This window comes from Carettochelys insculpta, chromosome 2 (assembly GCF_033958435.1).
Source record: "Carettochelys insculpta isolate YL-2023 chromosome 2, ASM3395843v1, whole genome shotgun sequence".
NCBI classification, from domain to species: domain Eukaryota; kingdom Metazoa; phylum Chordata; order Testudines; family Carettochelyidae; genus Carettochelys; species Carettochelys insculpta.
Genome location: NC_134138.1, coordinates 98,640,175 through 98,660,333, shown reverse-complemented (window position 1 = coordinate 98,660,333; position 20,159 = coordinate 98,640,175). Strand labels below are relative to the sequence as shown.

General features: G+C 36.5%; 1 protein-coding gene across 2 annotated transcripts in view; it reads right to left on the bottom strand.

Annotated features, from left to right (window-relative positions):
* GNAL (G protein subunit alpha L) overlaps positions 1 to 20,159 on the bottom strand; it is a 314,865-nt gene that overhangs the window by 183,878 nt on the left and 110,828 nt on the right. The window contains exons 1-4 of one of the 2 annotated variants that reach the window (XM_074987463.1): positions 10,406 to 10,849; positions 10,010 to 10,082; positions 9,097 to 9,151; positions 8,796 to 8,915 (exon numbers count right to left, since the gene is read on the bottom strand). In XM_074987463.1, coding sequence (XP_074843564.1) covers positions 8,796 to 8,915; positions 9,097 to 9,151; positions 10,010 to 10,082; positions 10,406 to 10,544 — 387 coding nt within the window. In that variant the 5' untranslated portion in view covers positions 10,545 to 10,849. Of the gene's footprint in view, positions 1 to 8,795; positions 8,916 to 9,096; positions 9,152 to 10,009; positions 10,083 to 10,405; positions 10,850 to 20,159 lie in introns of those variants that run through there. The other variant, XM_074987462.1, reaches the window with a different exon arrangement.

Here is a 20,159-nt window from a genome sequence, read left to right as displayed (position 1 = left end):
GTTGACTGAGGAATAAAAATAGTTTATATAACCAGTCATTCACAAGATTCATGAAATCAGGTCTGTTAGGCTATGTCTGCATGCCAGAGCTATTCCAGGATAAGTTGGTATCCAGAAATAGCTACTCCATGTCTTTGACATGCGCCTCTTATTCCAAAATATTTTTACGAAATAACAGGCACATTATTTCGGCATCCCTGTAGTCTTCATTGCAGGAGGAGTAAGGCATGTTTTGAAATAGCACTTTATTTAGACATTTGGCACTGTTGAGACAGAGCCAAATGCTGAAATAGCTTATGATAGCTGCCATATACAGAATGATCCTTACATTCCTTCTAAGGTACAGCCATAGGTCCATGGAGGGCAGCATGTTCATGAAGAGAGCCCTGTCTTCTATTCTCAACCAGGGTCTATGGCTAGTCCCACTCAAGTCAATGGAAAAAAAAAACACACTGATTGTCCTGTATGAAAGCAAAATTAAGCCTACAATGCTTATTTGTACGTAAATATGGTTTAAAATTAGGATAGAGTTTGAGCACAGCTATGTGGCAGAAAACACCAAAAAGAAAAAAAAAAACAAAGCAGATTTTGTAATGGAACTTCTTTTGTTCTTTACAAAAACAGTTCACTTCTACCTCCTTTTTTTCATTATCTCCCACACCATACCCTTACACTGCGTTTTGCGGATATAAATATTTTAAACCCAAAAATATGGATCATGCTGGTGTATCATTTCACATGCTTTCTCAACTACAATTCCACAAGAAAACATAACCTGATCAAGTTGGTTATTTTTAATCTAATTTTCATGTTGTTTGGTATTTGCCTGATTCTCAGGAAACAGGCTGTAAACAAAGAGCTAAGCCAAAACTAATATCACGTAATTTCAGTAGACTATACTAATAGCATGCAGTTCTATTAAATATTAATCCATGGTAATAACAGACATTACCATGAAATATCCTTTCAGCTAGATGTAAAACTACATCAGAGGTAATGATGTAATGGACATGGAGGATATACTGTAAATATTACTCCCATATTTGGCCTAACAGGTTCAATAATTTAAACAGAATGGTATATAAATAATTCAATGCATTCATTGTTTTAGCACCACAGTAACAACTGTGTAAATTAAGGCTAAAAAGACACTTTTCCCTGTATGATTTCTGTTAATAACACACACACAAATACTTTTGGGGATGGAAATTTCTCATCTTATGCTGGAAAGCTGCATAAAAACACAGAATAAATAGATGAGAAGACAAGAGGGGGAGGATAAGCTTTTGGTATTATAATATTTCAAAGCTGTATTTACTTTTCATAGTATTGAGATGGGGAAGATGCCAAAACTGAACACGGAATTCAACCAGAACCAAAACACCCCCTTCCTGTCCCCCCTCTGCCCAATTCTACATTTGCTAATTGTGACTCAGTTGAGAGATGATGCCTGTGTTTGTCTACAACTCCCTGCCAGAGCTACGCCTAGGCAAACTGATGGGGGCCTAAGTAGTTTGACATTTCTTGCCTGTAGAAAAATGTAATTTTTTTTAAAGCAAAAAAAAAATGTTTTGCTGCTGTGGCCTAGAGACTTTAAGTGTAATTAATATGCTGTATTAACTCTTTTGAGTAACTTCCATGAGGCTAGAGGGGAGCAGAAATGTATTACTTTATTTCCATTTCTGCAGAGTATCTAAATCAACCCAAGATCAGGTTTAATTTTGCAAACATGAACATAATAAAAAAAATGCCTTCAGAAAAGCATTTAAATAAAGGAAATTACTTTGTAAACAAGAAAGCTTGGGATTCATTAAGGGAATTACATATTATAGCTAATTAATTTTTAATGCGCTGGTGCCTTGATCTACAAAAACGGAATTGTCATCATACAAAGAACATTTAAAAAAAAAAATCAGATTTGGATGTTACTGGTGCACTAAAACTGTAACATCCGAGGCATGCATTTTCAAAATGGTTTTGCAAATAAACTTGTCTTGTTTAATTGTGTATTAAAATTATGAGGGTAACAATCTATTTCGTTTCTCTCCCAAAGTGCTGATGACTACCTAACGAGTACTATAATAAGAAACAAAAATAAACAAACAAACAAAACTAGGTACTTGTGCTCAGACATGCACACTCAATGTCCTTATACATCAACTAATTAGAGTAATTTAGACTCACTGTATTAAGCTAATTGAAAACAGGTACATCTACATTAATTCTGTATGCATAGATGTACTAGAGGAACAGAAGCACCAGAAATCCAACTTCTGTTTCAGTTGCTAATTAATTGGTAGTGTGTGTTACAAAACAAACACTATCAGAACCAAAAAGAAATCTCACGCTGTTACATCATTACTACTTTTTCCAATAATGTGCTTACATTATTTCCTTCCCAGTTCTCACCTCAATGTTCACTTTTGTGAAAAAGAAAAAAAAATCGATACTATTCTTATTCATATGTACGTTATTTTGTATGTCCTAAATATTACTCTTCAATAATTCTCCTCTACTTTTTGAAGTTTTAATGCAAAATCATTTCCTTTACGTATCTGAGAAACAACATATTTATGAAAAAAATGTATTCTTAAAGTTTAACCTGTATCTTAGACTCCGAAGAAACCCAAAAGATAAAAATCTTTAACTTCAAAGATCAGGTAGATATTTTTAATTGTGATGTGGAATTGCAGCAGTACTTAAAATGTGATGCTCAGAGGTAATTATAACGTCTTGCGGCCCTCAACCCCTACCAGAAATAGTAAGTAAATCCCACAAGTAAAATAATTAAGATCAGTAGAACTCAAGCCAAGCCATGTTTGCCAATATTCACAATAGTTTTCCATCTATTTTGATCTTTTCACTCATAGCATAGCACATTTTCTCACACCTAAAAAACATGAAAATGCTCCAAACCATACGAAAAACCACAGAGGATGGTATTAGTATACAGTTCCTTTGGGGTTAGATCAAACATGAGTTACAAGAAAAAAAGTAAACATTCTGTGGCCAATAGTGCTGTTAACTAATTGAGTGACACCAGTGTTTGTTTGTTTACCCATTTATGGACTTATTTATATAGTGGTTTTCATTTTTATTTAGGCACCTATTTAGGATACAACTTTTACTACACATGGACTTAATTTTAAATTATTTCTCAGGCAAAATGACTTCAGGACTTGTTACGTATATTGTGTCTGTCAGCCACTATTAGACTCTACTACATCTCTGAATAACATTATTAGATTTACTAAAATTGTTTTAAATCATTTAATGACTAAAGAATGCCTATGCCATGCTTAAACCTGACAAATATTCTCTTTTTTTTTTTTTAAAAACAATTATTAAAATACAATGTTGATTTTTAGGTGGAAAAAATTGAAATGATGTTGAGGGAAACAAACTACAATATCAGAGAAAAGGGCAGTGAACTAAAATACAGATAATTTTAAATATTCTTCCTCTCACTATCTTCATTAATAGTTCGCTTTTAATTAAGGGACTGCACCTGAGAGCAGACTGCAGAACATTATACAACAATGTGTTCTAAAATTATATTTTAGACCAATATTCTAAAATGAGCACATTTCTCTTTAGCAAGAAAGAACAATTTTCTACTTAAAAAGGTTTAAAGTGCTTCATATTATATGAGAAATTTTTAAAAAGGAAAAAATTGATAACTCTTAACAAAGTGATTTGTTAAATAGAACCAGCATTCATGTTTACATGTTTTCTCCTTTAATTAGTGAATCAGTCTCATCAGCAACTAAAGTAACAGAAGGAAATGCTTGATCACTCCACTAAAATTACACCACACAGATCCTCCACTACCTGTTATATGCATACCTAGAGTTGAGATAAACATTCTGTGGAATGGAAACCAGCATATACATTTAAAAAACAGCTTAAAACTACTTTAAAGATCTAAGGAAAGCCAAGGGAAAAAGTGAACTTGTGCCAAGCAAGTTTGTAGTATCCATTATATTCAAATATTTCACTGAAGTTCAATAGTCTTTAATAAATACATGCTTATGTAATACATCACGTTTTTCCACAGCTAGTAGCATAATATGCCCTTAATATGTTCACTCCGCTTCACAAAGGGCAAAAAAACATCAATACAGGATTTAAAATGGCACAAGTCAATTCCTGTTAACTTTAACAAATATCAGTCAATACTTTGCCAAAAAAATAAAATAAAAAACCCCTCCTAAATACATCACAGATGTTTCTACTCAGTTGCAAAATCCCTGTCCAGATACTATACTTAGCAGCAGCATAAAAATAATGGTATTAGACTTCTGTATTGAGCTGTATAAATTTAAAATATAATATATACTTAAGTAAGTAAATGTTGTGATAGTCTCTTTTTCTTTGATTATGTAAAGTTCTCCAAAATAGAATGGTCAGGAATATCTTTTTAATATTCATAATATTCATCAGTAATACATACAGATTACAAGAAAGAAGTAATATGTTATTAAACGCTGTCAGCCAGCCTATGGCAATTTTTTTTTTAGTGAAAATATGTGAACATTCAGTAATGTGTACATATATCTACAACTGGAGATAAATGAGCAAACAAACAACACAATATAACTACGCTAAATATAATTAAACATAAAATTATACATTTCTGCAAAAACACCATGGGATACACTGAGGAATTAAAATATCACCAAGGTATTTAGTCTATATAATTAAAATAATTTTGACTGCACTAGAGAGGTTAGATCTTCTGCAGTTATTTTACAGACAAATAAAAGAAATCTCTTAACAAAATCAAGATTTAAAAAAAAAAAAAAAAAAAAAAAAAAAACCAAAACAAAATCCAAAACACCAACCTATGCTAGTTCCTTTGTGTGAAGATGAAATCCTGGCCCCGTGCAACTCAATAGAATTTTTGCCACTGAGTTCCAAGGGGAGGGGGCAAGAATTCAAACTGAGAAAATCAACTTGCTTTCAATACACTTATTTTATGAAGACAGCTTTCAAAATTAGAGCCACATTTATTTAATGTAATTTAAATAAGCATATCCAGGCATAGCCAATGTGTCACAGCATAAGCTATTTTCCAAAAAGTTATAAGCTTATTGTTCCATCCGTTTTCAGGCTGAACTCCCCGTAGTTTGGGGGGGGGGGGGGGGGCTTAAACATGAATAGGACAGTGCAGCTTTTTCATCATATTTTACATGTAATTTATTTGAAATTCATATTACATTAGAATAAGTTGCTTGGGTTTTGTAAATCCAAAGTACTAGATAGAGAAAATTATCTTAAAATGCTTGGTATGTTTTTAGTGATTACTGAGACTTCTTTTATACTGTTCAGTGTAATCCTTGCAAGATTGAAATCAAAGGCAGAACTCCAATTTACTTCAGTTGGGCCAAGATTTCATCCCATGGCTTCAGAAATTCAAAAGAATAAAGTAAATATATATATTTTATTAAACTACTGACTTCCACGTTAGTAAAAGCTTGACTAGCATTTCCATCATAAAAAGAAAAAAAAAGTTACCTTAGCACATTTGAGAAGATAACATATACAGTCACTGACTTTTCCCTTGTGCTCTTTTAAGTGGACCTGATAATATGTATTCTAGATATACTGATTTATATAATATTAAGATTGACTTTCCTGCTTCAGAAAGTCATGTTCCATACATCCACTATTAATTATAGATTTACTGAAGCTTAACAGAAAACTTATAATTGAGTATCTTCCATGGCACAATACTTATTTTAATATGTATCTTTATTTAAAAAAAGATGGATCAAATGATATGTCTATGGAAAACGTTATTTATCTCCAAGTTACAAACTTTGGTCCCCAGTCTGCTTCACAGAAGTCAATGGCAAAACTCCCTTTGACTTATGCTTAGAGATCCCTAAGCCAGGGATATTTTTCAATCTCCGAGCAAATCTATAGCACAAAATTAAACAGACCTAGGTTACATCCACATATAGCCACTACAGTAGCTTTTGCATGTTCACATTATGGTTCTTGTCAGAGGTCTGTGTCCTCATCATCAGAGTCTTCACCAATTTAATGGTCAGTGTGGGGCATTGTAGGACAGCATCTGAAAGCCAGCAAGTTGACGTAAGCAATGCAGTGTCTACACTGACACTGCATCAACCTAACTACATCAACATAAGCGCTTCACCAATATTGGCGGCAGAGTTATTAAATCAGTGTTGTAGGGGAATTACATCAGTGGGAACTACATTTCAGGGTAAACATCTGCAGAGTGAGCTCACCATAAACTACCTCAGCATCAACCTGTCTTGCAGTGTTAGGTAGAGTTCAATCTTGTGTACATAATTTCCTAGAGACCAATCCATATTAAAAACATAAAAGGAACTACCTACCTAAACCAGAGATATGTTTAAATTACTAATTCTACAATAACATAAGTGTATTTGGTTACCTCTAAATCAGCATTCTTGTTTAAATCCTTGTCCTCCACCTGGAGTATAGGTCATCTACAAGTCTCCCCCCACTTCACTCTGTCTGAAGAAGAATTGTAGATGTCCTATGCTACACCTAGAGTACAAGGGTTTAAAGAAGAAAGAAGAATGATGATTTAGGAGTAACTAAATTTTGTTTTTATGTTTTTTGTAGACATAGTACTTTAAACATCTCTGCTTTAGGTAGGTAGTCTCTTTTATAATTTTAATATGGTTTGGCTTCCAGGGAATTATGTAAACCACCATTAGTTTTCTTCTATTTGTTGAGCACACTTTTTTTTTTTTTTTAAAAAAGAGCTATGTCACACCATTTCAAATAATGCTTCTTTATAAAAGATTGCTTAATCTTAAAATAGCAATAAATCTTCTTGCACTCCTTAACTGAGTCTATACTTGCACTCCTCTTTTGAAAGAGGAATGCAAATGAGGAAAATTGAAAATGCATGTAAGGCACTGATTTACATATCTTGTGCTTCATTTGCATAATCTTTTTTCAGAAGAGATTCTTTTGAAAGAAAAAAAGCTGTGTAGATGGGGCTCTTTCAACAATGAACCCCATTTTCAAAAGACCCCTTCTTGCTGAAACAGAACAGGAAGGAGGGTTCTTTCGAAGATTCGAAAGAACCCCCTCTACACTGCTTTCTTCTTTCAAAAGAATCTCTTCCGAAAAGAGATTATGCAAATGAAGCTAGAGAAATGTAACTCAGTGCCTCACTTCCATTTTCGATTTCCCTCATTTGTATTCCTCTTTCAAGAGAGGAATGCAAGTGTAGACACAGTCCTCAAGTTTTCTTAAAATCAAAGTGGATTTAGAGTCAATAAACATATACTGATTATTGTGACCAATAATTCCAGTTGGAACTACCAGTTAGACAGATTTGCCAACACGTAAAACTTTATATAATCAATAATTACTCATGGAAAAATAGATAAACCTATAAAGTCTCGCTAAGTATGCTACATATTAATTTATTTTATACAAATTAAGGGACAAAAATTAATGAAAATCCCAAAGAAGAAACAAATACTAAAGTTAGTGAAATAAACTTCAGAATTCAGACTTAAATAAAAAGAATTTTTAAATCAACCTCAAATTCAGTTTCAGAAAGGACTTTGTCATTTTCAGTACCTCATATCCACCAAGTGAACAATCATACGGTATGTGGGAGTACACTGCAGTTGCAGGTTTCTCAGCAACTGAGTTCTGTGTTAAATTATAACACTACAAGGTGTCTGATCCTTTATTGTATTTAATATTGAGCCTTCAAAGCACTAAAATTACAGAGGCAAAAAGACCACATACCAGAGTGTAAGAGTAACAACAAGCATTTCCCTCCTCCCTCAACTTCCACCTGCAAGTTACTCTGGCTTTAACATCCTGAAGACACCCTGCCAAATTGCTGCTTTGGCAACACTGACTGTAGGAACAACTCATAAGCTTTTAACCAAGGACAGAAAAGCTGTATCCAAAACAAACTGCTTTTGATACACACATTTAGAATTAAAAATGTAGTAGTATAGACAATGAAAATCCACTAATACTCAAAACTTCCTGGCAATTACTTTCACATAAAACAATGTGTGCGTGTTTCTAAAAGCAATAATTAGCATCTAAAGATCAAGATAATCCAATGTAAACAGCAGCATCCATCTGCAAATTAACCTAAATTACATACTTTGAATTATACTACAGATGAGCGACTACTTCAGAAAGCCCAATAGGTTTTCACTTTTCTACTCAACCCTAATATGGCAGCATTTACACACAGCTCAAAAATACACACATATATATCTACCTATTTTTATTATTCACTGTTTATTCCAAAAATGTAATAAAAATTAAATAAAATAAACAAATAACCGAAGAAGACACCTTACTCTACCATCAGATATTTCAAGATTTTAGTAAGAAAATAAGAATTGAAAAAAATGTTGACACTTTTAAAACTATATACATTATCGGAGATCTTTTGTGCTTCTATTTCTTAAGATCTACTGTAATTTCTTAGACTGATGTCTTCCTGCATAATATTATGCCCAGAGAAACAGCTTTCACTAGTGCTAAACTGACAACTGAAATTTCAAATAATCTTAAATTTTTTGCATTGTTTTCCTCTTAAAAACAAACAAAAAACCAACACACAATTAACAACATTAAAACAGGTGCAACCCCATATAACGCTGAAACAATTAATTTTGTGATAATGCTCCAACTAACTTATTTTAGAAAACACCTTCCAAATCATAAATAAGTCATATCATATATCAAAGTTACAGCTTTGTGTTCTCTCTCAAAATTAGGAAAAATAAGTCAGTTTTTATTCTTACCTGGGTATAGTCAAAGTCAGAAAGTGGAGCTATACTCTTGATGTAGTCCATTCGAAATTGGTTTTCTGGATTGGCCAGTGGAACTGGGGGTATCAAAGTGCTCATTGCAGAAACTATAGTCTAAAATTTGATAAAAACAAAAACAGACACATTAATCTGATTAAATCTAAAATACAGGATCAACAGAAGATAATCCAATCTGATCAGTAAAATGGGATTTCTCTACGCAATCCTTGAGAACATAACACTTTTGGCTTCCAGTGTACAGAAAATTTAAGAATAGTATAAAAAGCATTCTTACCACAATTGCATCTTTAACATTTTTCCGAATATCCAATATTTTCTGTTTCTTTTCTCTGCATTAAAACAGAAATTAACAAATTAATTTCTCCCTTAAACCAGTTTGAGCTGTGTTCAGGATTTTTTACTGACTGCTTATTTGCTGTTTAACCTTGATGACAAACTGAAAACAACAGTAAGATTATGTTTCATCACTTTCACCACTAACAGTAAGATTATTTTTCATCACTATAAAAAACAGTGAAAACAGATCTCTGGCTATTTTGTCACATTAGATAATCATAACCACATCTGCAAAGCTCTCCTGGTGGGATTGGAAGTCATTTCTTCATTTCTATAGCATGCTAAATCTATTCCCCTGAATATAGAATACATATTGTGTAGTTTAAAAACCTTATGCATCTAAAATCATCACACAATAATATTAAATACTGACAAACAGTTCATCAGAGAGAAATCATGTCACCCAAGAAGACAGGGTGTATTTACACTCATGCAAATTGTTTTCAGTTTTATGCTAACCAGCCACCAGAAAAACCACAGCAGCCCCATTATCCTGTGTATGAATTAATATCTCTCTCTATATTACACACAGATACAATTTTATTTATTGCTGCTATGCAAAAAAGTAGTCGCCATGTTGTTGCTACAGAGGGGCCTGTCAAGCGCTGCAGTAGCAACAGTGTAAAATACAGTAGAAGAGCAGGAGCAGAAAACAAATATCAAATAGTATTTTTTGTTTTGTTTGCAAACCAGTGTCAAACCTCCAACACACACACACACACACACACACACACACACACACACACACGTACAAGGTGAAGGAAAGACAGAAAATATCCAGTGGGTGTTGTGTTAATATGTTTCAAGTGTATATTTACAAACAGAAGACACAAAGTATCAGGAATTCTTACTCTGAATTAAATCCATTGACATGCAGGATCCTCATTTGTTTCACAATAGTGCTCTTTCCTGACTCACCAGCTCCTAAAAGGAAAAAAAACAAACAGAATACTGCCATGTATATACGGGGCTTTTTTTTTTTTTTGGTGACATGATAACAGCATCTCCCATCTTTAACAGCATTTATATGCATGTATCCATGTGGCTCCCACACAGAGCTTAATCTGTGGACTTTTCGCATATTGGTCAATAAAATTGTGCACATTCTTGGTATCTCTCTCTCTCTCTCTCTCTCTCTCACACACACACACACAGTCAATAATCACACAGCTTCTCTGTTATACCCCTAGCAGGGGGAGCACAGGCAACTGCACCCTCATCTCTTCCTCCCCCCACCACTTCCTTACCCAGCAGAAGCAAACGGTGTGTGGCTTTATAAGCCAGTCTCTCCTTCTGCAACTGTTTCTCTATTTTTTTGTTGGCTTCTCGCTGAGCTTTCTCATCGATACGCTGATCCTCTGTTTTGCTGTTGCCCAAACACCCCATTGCTGCTGCTTAGGATGGATGTCAAATTGTGCTCTTTCTACAGAGACTTATTTACAGGAAATATGTAAGAGATGATAGGTATTTATATCCCTGCGACGGTTTCTCTTCTCTTTCTTCCCCTGGTTGCTCAGATAAAATGGTCTCTGGTCGCTTTCTAATCAGAAACAGTTTGGTTTTTTTTCTCCCCAACAGAGGTACAAGGAACAGCTGGGAGAGAGAAAACGTTTTTAAGCTGAAAAAAAAAATCTGTACAAAAATGTCTAAACACACAACAAATGCAAGAAGGGCTCCTCCTGGAAATCAGCCTAACGCTGCTCTCTCCTCTCTCCCTCCCCACCACACACACAATCCCTATATTTCTCTGTAAAGGTCTATTTTTGTCTTTCTAACTCAGCACTGCCTCTTTCTGTGAGACCAGGAAACAGTCAAATTACAAACCCTACACAAATGAAGAGAGAAGGAAAGACATAAAAGCTGGATGTACGTGGATTGTGCTGGATTTGTCCTGCAACCTGCCAATTTTTGTCTTGAAAAAGCCCTAAATTCTGTCACAGAAATAGAGTTCTAATCTTAAGATCCTACTTAAAATAAATAAATAAAATAAAATAAATAAAATCTAGTTCTATGGGATTCATCAGGATTGTTTGTTGAAAAATCCTGAGTCAGCACCTGCAGCCTGCCAAAGTTTAGACCCAAAATATCAAATTCTGATGTGTACACAGCAAAAAAGTCAAGCCATGTTTATGGTACCAAATACATTCTGGATTTTGACATCTCAATTCTGCAAAAAGCCAGGTCTTATTGATGGCACTAGCCCAATCAGTTTAATTTTTGGCTTTCAAACCCTCCCCACACAAAAATTCCTTTGAATTGAGAACAAGCATAACTTACTGTACCAAAAATCCTGGATTTTATATATCCCAGTACATGAATATCTCAAAAATCGAGTCTCAGCTCTGAGATCTTGGCAATTTTTGATCCCCAGCTCCAAACTCCACAGTCTAAACAGATAATACATATAACCATCCTTGCTACTACAGTGGATAGAATCTGGCTCCCAGTAACCTCAGTCCCCGATGGCACTGGAAAAAACATCTGGTTTCTGCCATACCCTGCCAATTTTTAACCCTCTTCTCCCCAGTTCTGCTGTCTAAAGAAAAAAAATGTAGCAGCTTCTTAATACCCTCAAACACTCAGGCCTGTGTCTACACAGCATTCCCCTTTCAGAGGAGGAATGCAAATGAACAGCTGATTTACAAATCTCATGTTTCATTTGCATAATTTCATGCAATTGTGTTTCCAGAAGAGTCTTTTCTGAAAGCAAAAGCAGCCATGTAGACAGGATTCCTTAGGGGAAAAACTCATTTTTGAAAGAACCCCTCTTCCCAAAATGAATGAGAAAGAAGGGTTCTTTCGATTTTTCTTTCCCCTGAAGGAACCCCATCTACACATCTGTTTTTCCTTTCAGAAAAGTCTCTTTCAGAAATGCAATCATGCCAGATTTTGCAAATGAAGCACGAGATTTGTAAATCAGCACTTCATTTGCATTTTTGGTCTCCCTCATTTGCATTCCTCCTCTGAAAGAGGATTGCTTTGTAGACGCAGCCTCAGATTGTCGACAACTTCCAAAACAGTATCACAAAAAAAGATACCTAGCACATAGATCCAGATGGTTTTCTTACGTTGTTATAGTTCTTCCTTCCTTTCAGTTCTTTTCTTTTTTAAAATTTAAAGACACAAGGTTCTACTAGCTTAAAAAAATAAATAAATAAAAGTCAGGTAGCTATCCCAATTTTATTACAGGTTGAACCCCTCTAGTCCAGCACTCTTGGGTTCTGACCAGCACTGAACCAGAGAATTTGCCATACCACAAGAGGTCAATATTGTAGTGAGTGGATCTCTATTTTTATTTCACTGAGGTGAATAAACAGAACATTGCTTGCAATGCTGCTTAATAATGTATGACTGTCCTGCCATACCCTATATTAACCTATGCCTAGCCAAGTCTTATCAGACTTCATAACAAAGTGTTAGCATTGTTACACAGTTTATTGTACTGGCACAAGGAAATAAGCAGATAAAGCATAAAAATCACGTTTACACTTCACAGCATTACCAGAACTTCCACTGCTTTCTGGGCTCTTCAAGAGTAATGCAGAGCTATGTAACAGCACAGAACGCTGAAAGCTAGGACTGGAGGCTGTGTACTATCTTTACAGTACCACAGAAAAACTGGCCACTCCCATGATAAGTGAATATCCCACTACCTAAAATCATGATGGACCATGGATGTTGCTAGAGCAGAGAGTGCTACATTAGAGAGGTTCAACCTCTACATAATCCAGAATCCAGTGTATCCCTTATTCAACACCACTACAAAGAGACATAATATCCGGCAAGTACAGCCTGCCAAAACAGTGTTTTGCATTGGCCACAAATTGCATCATCCAAAATGACAATGCATACCATGTGGTGGTTCCTACTTACCCAGAAAGACCCAGCTCCAACATCTCAGTGCAAGAGCAATACATACACAAATGGCACTTGGGTGTTGCAGGACCCAACAATTTTTTTGGCCACAAACCTTTAAATTCTAACCTATCCACAGCGATCAAGCGTAGCTACTTTTAATCTACTAAAAATCTAGCCCTTGAGCCATTCCACAAGATAAGCACCTAAAAACAAAAAGTCCAAATAAGGACCAAGATCCAAAAGACTATCACTGCCTTTTGTACCTGTATCCTCAAAATTATAATTTCTGGACAGACAGCAAGAATCACCATCTATTTACATTTACAGTCCTTACCTTGTTTAAGTGCTCTTCTGTAAGGATGGATCAGGGACCAGATTTTGATGCAATGAACTAGGAGCAAAATCCTAACTTACTCAAGTTAATGGAATTTTGCTATTTATTTCAACGTCACCATGATTTAACCATTCGTCTTTATTAACAGATCATAGGCATTAAAAAAAGAGGATCCCCGCAGGGTTTTGCATGCTCTTGCTCTCAGATGTCTGAGCCTAAAAATTTTTGTATCAAGTTAGACGCACAGTTGCCTATTTTCAAAGTACAATTTGCCAACTAAGGTGCCACAAATTTATAGGATCCAGCAGGTTCTGGTGCAAGGTACGTGTCTTTTCAGTGCACTTGACCAGAAATATATCAAAGTCTGGAGTTTTGCAGTGGAAATTGAGAGACTCCTCTGCTTTGTAGAATGTTTGAGTTTGGGATTTACAAAAAAAAAGGTCTAAATGAATAAATATCCGAGATATTTTTGCACTGCTGCTGTAACACAAAGTCTGATTTATTCTGGAAGTTGTCACTCTCCCACCTTCTACCACTCCCTAAAAAACTGAATTTGGGAGACTAGGATTAACAACTGGCAAGACCTATTAACAAAAAAAACCACATCTATATTCTCCCAGTACTATTTGGTTAGAAAGTCTACACGTTCAAATTTTTCCTTGTGAAATAAGAGCAACATTTGTTTTCTATTTAGATGTTACAGTTTAAATTTAGGGCACGAAACTGTCAAAATCCAGACGGAGTCAAGTGCAGTGGGTTTCTTGTTTGGTGAAGCATTACGAACCACAACATTTCTATGCAATTACACCTGTTATCTATTAATACCATGGAATTTTGGAGCGTATGGATTTGGAAGGATCCATGTGCCAGCATCGTTTTTTTTCAGTGACATTTAGGTCTTATGTGTCAAGATCCAGACTTTCTGGTGCAGTAGGCGTAGCTACACTTGTTCTCTATTCAGGCATCAAAACTTGGGAGTTTAGGGCCCAAAACTATCCAGGGCCAGTGACAAATCTGAGATTTTACAACGCCCTCGTTCCAGTACGTACTTGCATCTGGAACTTCTTGGTGCAATTGGAATAGGAAGACCTGCTCTCTGTTTTGATGGTGCAAAAGACTGCCAAAAAGTCAGCATCCACATAGATGCAGCTTCTACCTTTTTCCAAAAAGAGAAGAGTGTTTCTTATTTCCTTTCTGTCCTTCCCAAACCCTCTGACTCTCCCTGAATAATTCCTCTTGAGATGGGATCATTTAATTTGAGAATAACACACATGGAACTTGTTCACAGAAAGAACTGTACTGGACTGCAATTATGATCCAGCCTCTTCCACTGCACAGAGGCAGCACTGCCTCTGCAAACTACAGAGCCCTACAACTGGACATAAATACACCCTCTCCTACTGTTTGAACACAGATCAAAATTTTGACATACTCCCACTAAGAATTATAATCCCATCTCTTTCTCTAGACTGCTCTATTTCAGCAATTCTTCCAAATCAGATCAAGAAATAGAAACTAGAACAAAACACAAGGATAATGCCAAACCCCACACAAGAGGTGAGAGATACCACCTACTCCTCGTGTCCACCTCCTTCTCTAGATCCTGGTCCTCCTGAGATGGGATCACAGAGGTTTGTTTGTTTAAGACACTCTCACACTCAACCTATGCACCACAATATACACTTTTGAGAGTGCAATTATAATTCAGCTTCTCCTTCTTTGCTGTGCACAAACTTGGTAGAAGCTCACCATGAAACCAGGAAAAAGTCCACGTCCTTCAAGTGAAGGGAAGCAACTAATTCATTTCCTGTTCCCCGCCCTCCTCCTCCCACTCTCTCCCTATTCTAGATCCTGCTTTACCTGAGAAGGAAGCATACACGTTTGAGGGTGTGTGTGTCTGCCAGAGGCCAATAACCAGATTCCCCCACCCCCAAAGAATCAATTTTTCATTTCAATTCCACTTGCATTTTGAAAGAGAGAAAGTGTCTATAAACAAGAATGAAATAGTGAGGATTAATAGAGAAACCACACACAGATGGCCCCAGGTTACTGCTCCCAAACTCCTCCTCCCCACTCTTAGGGAGGGTATAATTCAGCCCCAGCAGCTTGTTCTGTGGCTGCTTTTTCTGCAAACTTCAGGAGGCTTAACATCTGCAGATTCTTAGCAGTCAGTACGTGCACCCTTTCTTCACAAAGTCACCGCTCTGGACTTCAATCTGACCTCTTAGAAGGAGCAAGAATTTTTAAATTGGGTATAAATGAAATCGCAAACTAGAGTGTAACAAACAGAGGGCAGGCTCTCCCTGCTGTGCCTGCAAAGGCACCTTTAATTTCATGAAACACTCTCAGCACTGCTGCTGTCCTCCAGGGCAGGCATTGCACCATCTGAGGGTCGCTGTGCAAAGAGGAATCACTAACACTTGCCTGCCTGTTTAACTCCCATGTGCACCTACTAACTTTTAAGTGCATATGTACTCAGATAAACTGAACTCTCAGTACATATTGTTCTTAATCCACTTTACCAAAGGGGACTGAAAGGAAAGAATACCCACATTCTGGATATCCACTCAAGAAAAGTGACCTCTCTGCTGAGAATTATTAGGTAAATCTGCTCCCATTAACCAGGCAAGCATCAGCCACATCTTTAGAGTAAAAACAAAATAACAGAAAAACTATGTCAAGTTCAATACTGCCACAGTTACAGATTTCAAAAGATGTAAAACTTGGGTTTTCTTAACATTATTAATCTGACCACTTGGAACATATTTTTGATGACTGGACTGTTAAATAGAGACCTAAATTAAATATGCGTCAAGTGGAATATTTCTTTTTTTTTTTTAAACTGTTTATCCTGGTGTGTTTAAATTTGTAACTGTAACATGAAGGGGTGTGTCCCTTCTACAGCCAAAAGAAAGGGGATGAGTAAGAAAACCTACATGAAGAGTAATTTTGCATTTATGTGGCCAATCTGAAGTTCAAATCTGTCTAAAGTAACTGGATAAGAAGCAATTTCATTGAGGTGAAGGCACAGTGGCATAACCATTCATGAATGGGCTTCCCAAGCATAGTTTTAATTTGGGCTCTTCTCTGCACCTCCATGACCCAATTTCCACGTCCTCTTCCTGTGCCAACTTCTTCCCCCAGCACCAGTCATCACCACAGCTTTTAGTAATATGTTTGACTTCTTTTTGTCCCATCCTCTGAAGCCTTCCATAGCACACTCATCTCTCTATCTAAGGCCGCAGGATTAATACTGGAGGATAACAAAGAGCCTAAAGAGGGAATTCATTGAGGGGGTGAGGCTGTAGATCAAGTGTAGTCAGGAGGGCGAAGGAAAGATCTACAGAGAAAAGCAGGAGGCAGACTTTGGCCTCCATGGGAAGTTGCAAGAGCCATGTAGGAATCAGTGATTGGCATCCAGGAAACTGAGTAGCAGACCTCTGGTTACCTGAATTGTAACCTGTCTCTTGCATGGCTCAAGGTATTCTATACAATTCTGAATGACCACATAGTGATGCAATGCCCATGTGATACAGAGAAATGTTGGGAACAGAATGATCTTTTTTATGAGAGCTAACTGGATATGAGGTCAGTTTTACACACACTTAATATCTATCAAAATAGTCAAGTAGCACTTTAAAGACTAGCAAAATAGTTTATAAACTATATAAACAAAATAGTTTATAAACTATTTAGCTAGTCTTTAAAGTGCTACTTGACTGCTTTTTGTTTTGATAGTGTATAAACTAGCACGGCTCCCTCTCTGTTACTATTTAATATCTATTCACGACAGGTGTCAGCATTAGCTGACTTCAACAAATTGCTATTAAAAAGTATATTTGCCTCTGTCCCTGATGTTGTATCAGTAGAGCCTGTGTGGGTACAAGATGCATACACATCAAGATATCTGCAAATTTGCAGGGTTCTAGATATAAAAGTCACAACTACATCTGTATCTGCAAAAATCTGTATCTGTATCCACATCCACAGATGTGGATACCTGCAGATATAAAGTGTATATCTGCAAGTTTATAGAGTTCAAAAAAAAAATTTATCTGCATCCATATCAGCATCTACGTTCGGCCAACAGGAAAACTAGGAAAAAATCCTCCGGGTCAGGTCTGCCATTCTCCCAGCCAGTGGGGGATGGGAAACAACAGTGTGCAGAACCACCTCCTCCCACTGCCAGGCAGAGTTCATAGGCCATGGGCTGGATTTGAAATGGGCTCACCTGGATCCAGTCCATAAGGTATACCCACCTCCCACAGCAGAACAATTACTGGTGTTCCAGCCACATGAAGGGATGCATGGCTGGAGCGCCAGCACAGGGTAGTGCCTGCTGGAGGGAAGCATCAAGCCCTGAGCCTTGCGGGCCAGATCCAGGCAAGCTGTAAGGTGGAGGTTCCCCACCTCTGGATTTAACACACTTTACCTTGTATGCATTGACTTTACACCTTTAACTAATTTGCCTTAATCACCCTGAATATCCCTCCCACGCACACTCCCACACTGACATGCCCTGAATCAAGTCAGATTTTAGAAGCAACAATGAGGGAGGACTTTGCTTTGTATGTAAGTCTGGGAATAGTTGCAATCTTAAATTTTGCAAAGAGCCAGGCGTATGAGATTGACACTATATCCCCTAAAAAAGAAAATTAATTTAAAATAACCTGCAGGAAAATGGGCTTAGCACCCCATTTAGCTTTCAAGTCAGGACAGGAAAACGTTTAATTTTATTAGATGGGGTAACTGGCTTTTAAAAATTATTATTTAGAATTACACTAACCTATCCAAGCCCCACTCAAGGATTGAGCTTTTATTGTACAAGGCACTGTGACAAATAAAGACAGCCCCAGCCCTGAAAAGCTTACAATGCAAGGCCACGTCCACCCAAGAGGTACAACAGCCGCACAGCTACAGCCTTGCAGCTAGAACACTGTAACCACCTGTGAAGGCACAGACTGCAGTGATACTCCAAGCGATGATACCTAGGTTGAGGGAAGCATTCTTTTTTTGATCTCACTGCACCTAAACTAGCGGTTAGGTTAGCATAGCTACTATGCTCAGGATTATGGGTTTTTCTCACCATCGAGCACCATATCTCTTTTGATGTAAGCTGTCTAAGGCTATGTCTACACGAGAAAAATTCAAATTTATTAAAATCAATTTAATAGTAGTTTTTTAATTTGATTTTGAGCATCCTCACTTCCCACAGGCTCCCAACAAATTCGACATACCGCTTCCACGCTGAAATCATCAAATATCGACTCTTGCAGCTGTGCAAGAGAGAACTATCCCACAGTTCTCTCAGCCCAGCATTCTGAGCTGGCAGCCAGGTGCAGCAGCTCTGTCAGTTTCCCAGTTCCCCCAAGCTGCCCCACCTGGGAAACTGACAGCAGAGCAGCTCTGGTCAATTTCCAGGCTCCCAATAGTACAGTGTTGCTACTCCTTGTTATTTTATCGTAGGTTTCACAATATTGGAATTTTTATTAAAAAAAATACATTTTAGAAGCCATTGAGTCAGAATTGCAACTTTCATTTAAAATAAATGAATAAAAAAAGCTAAGTGTCTAGCCCTCATAGTGAAGAAAATAAGCCTGGTAACACCTGGCATGTTAAAACCCAGAAACTGAATAGTGGTAATCCAGTTTTTATTATTTAAGATTTCATTATTTTGAGCGGCCTGACTCACGTTTTCAATACTTAGGACTGGCAATATTGTAAAAAATAATTTTTTCTCAGTTTGTACACATGACAGTGGTCTGCACAGTCAGTTGATCTCCCTCATATATTCAATTTCCCGCCCATGTAGGTTTTTCACACAGTAACGGAGAGAAAAGAAAATACACTATTTTGAAAACAAGAAAATACAACTGCAAAATGACAACAACTGGCAACAGGACACAGGGACTTACATGACTTTTTTTTTTTTTTAACTGACCACATTTCAAATGGATGCTGTTTTTCAGCTGGTGACCCATTTCAATGAAAACATTCAGCCAATACAGTATTAGAACAGCAAGGAAGGTTATTTTTAAGAAATTAAGTTACACATTTTAAAGATTGAAATAACTCACTGTTTTAACAAGTATTTAACTGTTCTGTTTCTTGGTGTCCCCTAAATAAAAGTCACAGACAGGGGAATATTTAAGTATTAATCTATTCAAAACAGGATCCTGAGGTTTATTGATTAGGCTTTATTCATTATGTCCGTTTTGTACGTCTATCACAGCATTCATTATATTCCCAAAGTTTTGCCCCAGCACACACTGTCCTATCCTTAAAACATGTTGTGGATTGTCTGAGAAGATATTTTTTTCATTATTCCAAAGTCCTGATCACACCATCTGGAAGGACTGCCCAAGGCCATTACATCAAAATCCTTCTCAGGGGAGTAGACAAGCGTATCAGAAAGTAAAAACTACAGTGGAGAAAAGGAAGATATCAGGGAAATGGGGGTTTAGGGTTTTTTAAAGCCATTTTAAACACACATCAAATTTACTAAAAATGTTTCATATGCACTTTTGATTTTTGAAAAGATTATGTAACATATTGGGATGGATCCCATAGAATTTGGCAAAATTACTTTTACATCTGTATGGATAGATGTGACAAATGGTCAAAATGGGTTAAGCACTTTGTAGAAATAAATTATCCAAATTCAATTTCAAAGGACATTTTGATAAGATAATGTTTGTATTTGTGCATCTGTATGTATATTTTTAGAGGTTAATAATGGAATCAAATGGTTCCTGTCTCTCCTGTATTCATCTCCCTTTGAAGTGTGAAGCAAATCATTTGTGAATGAC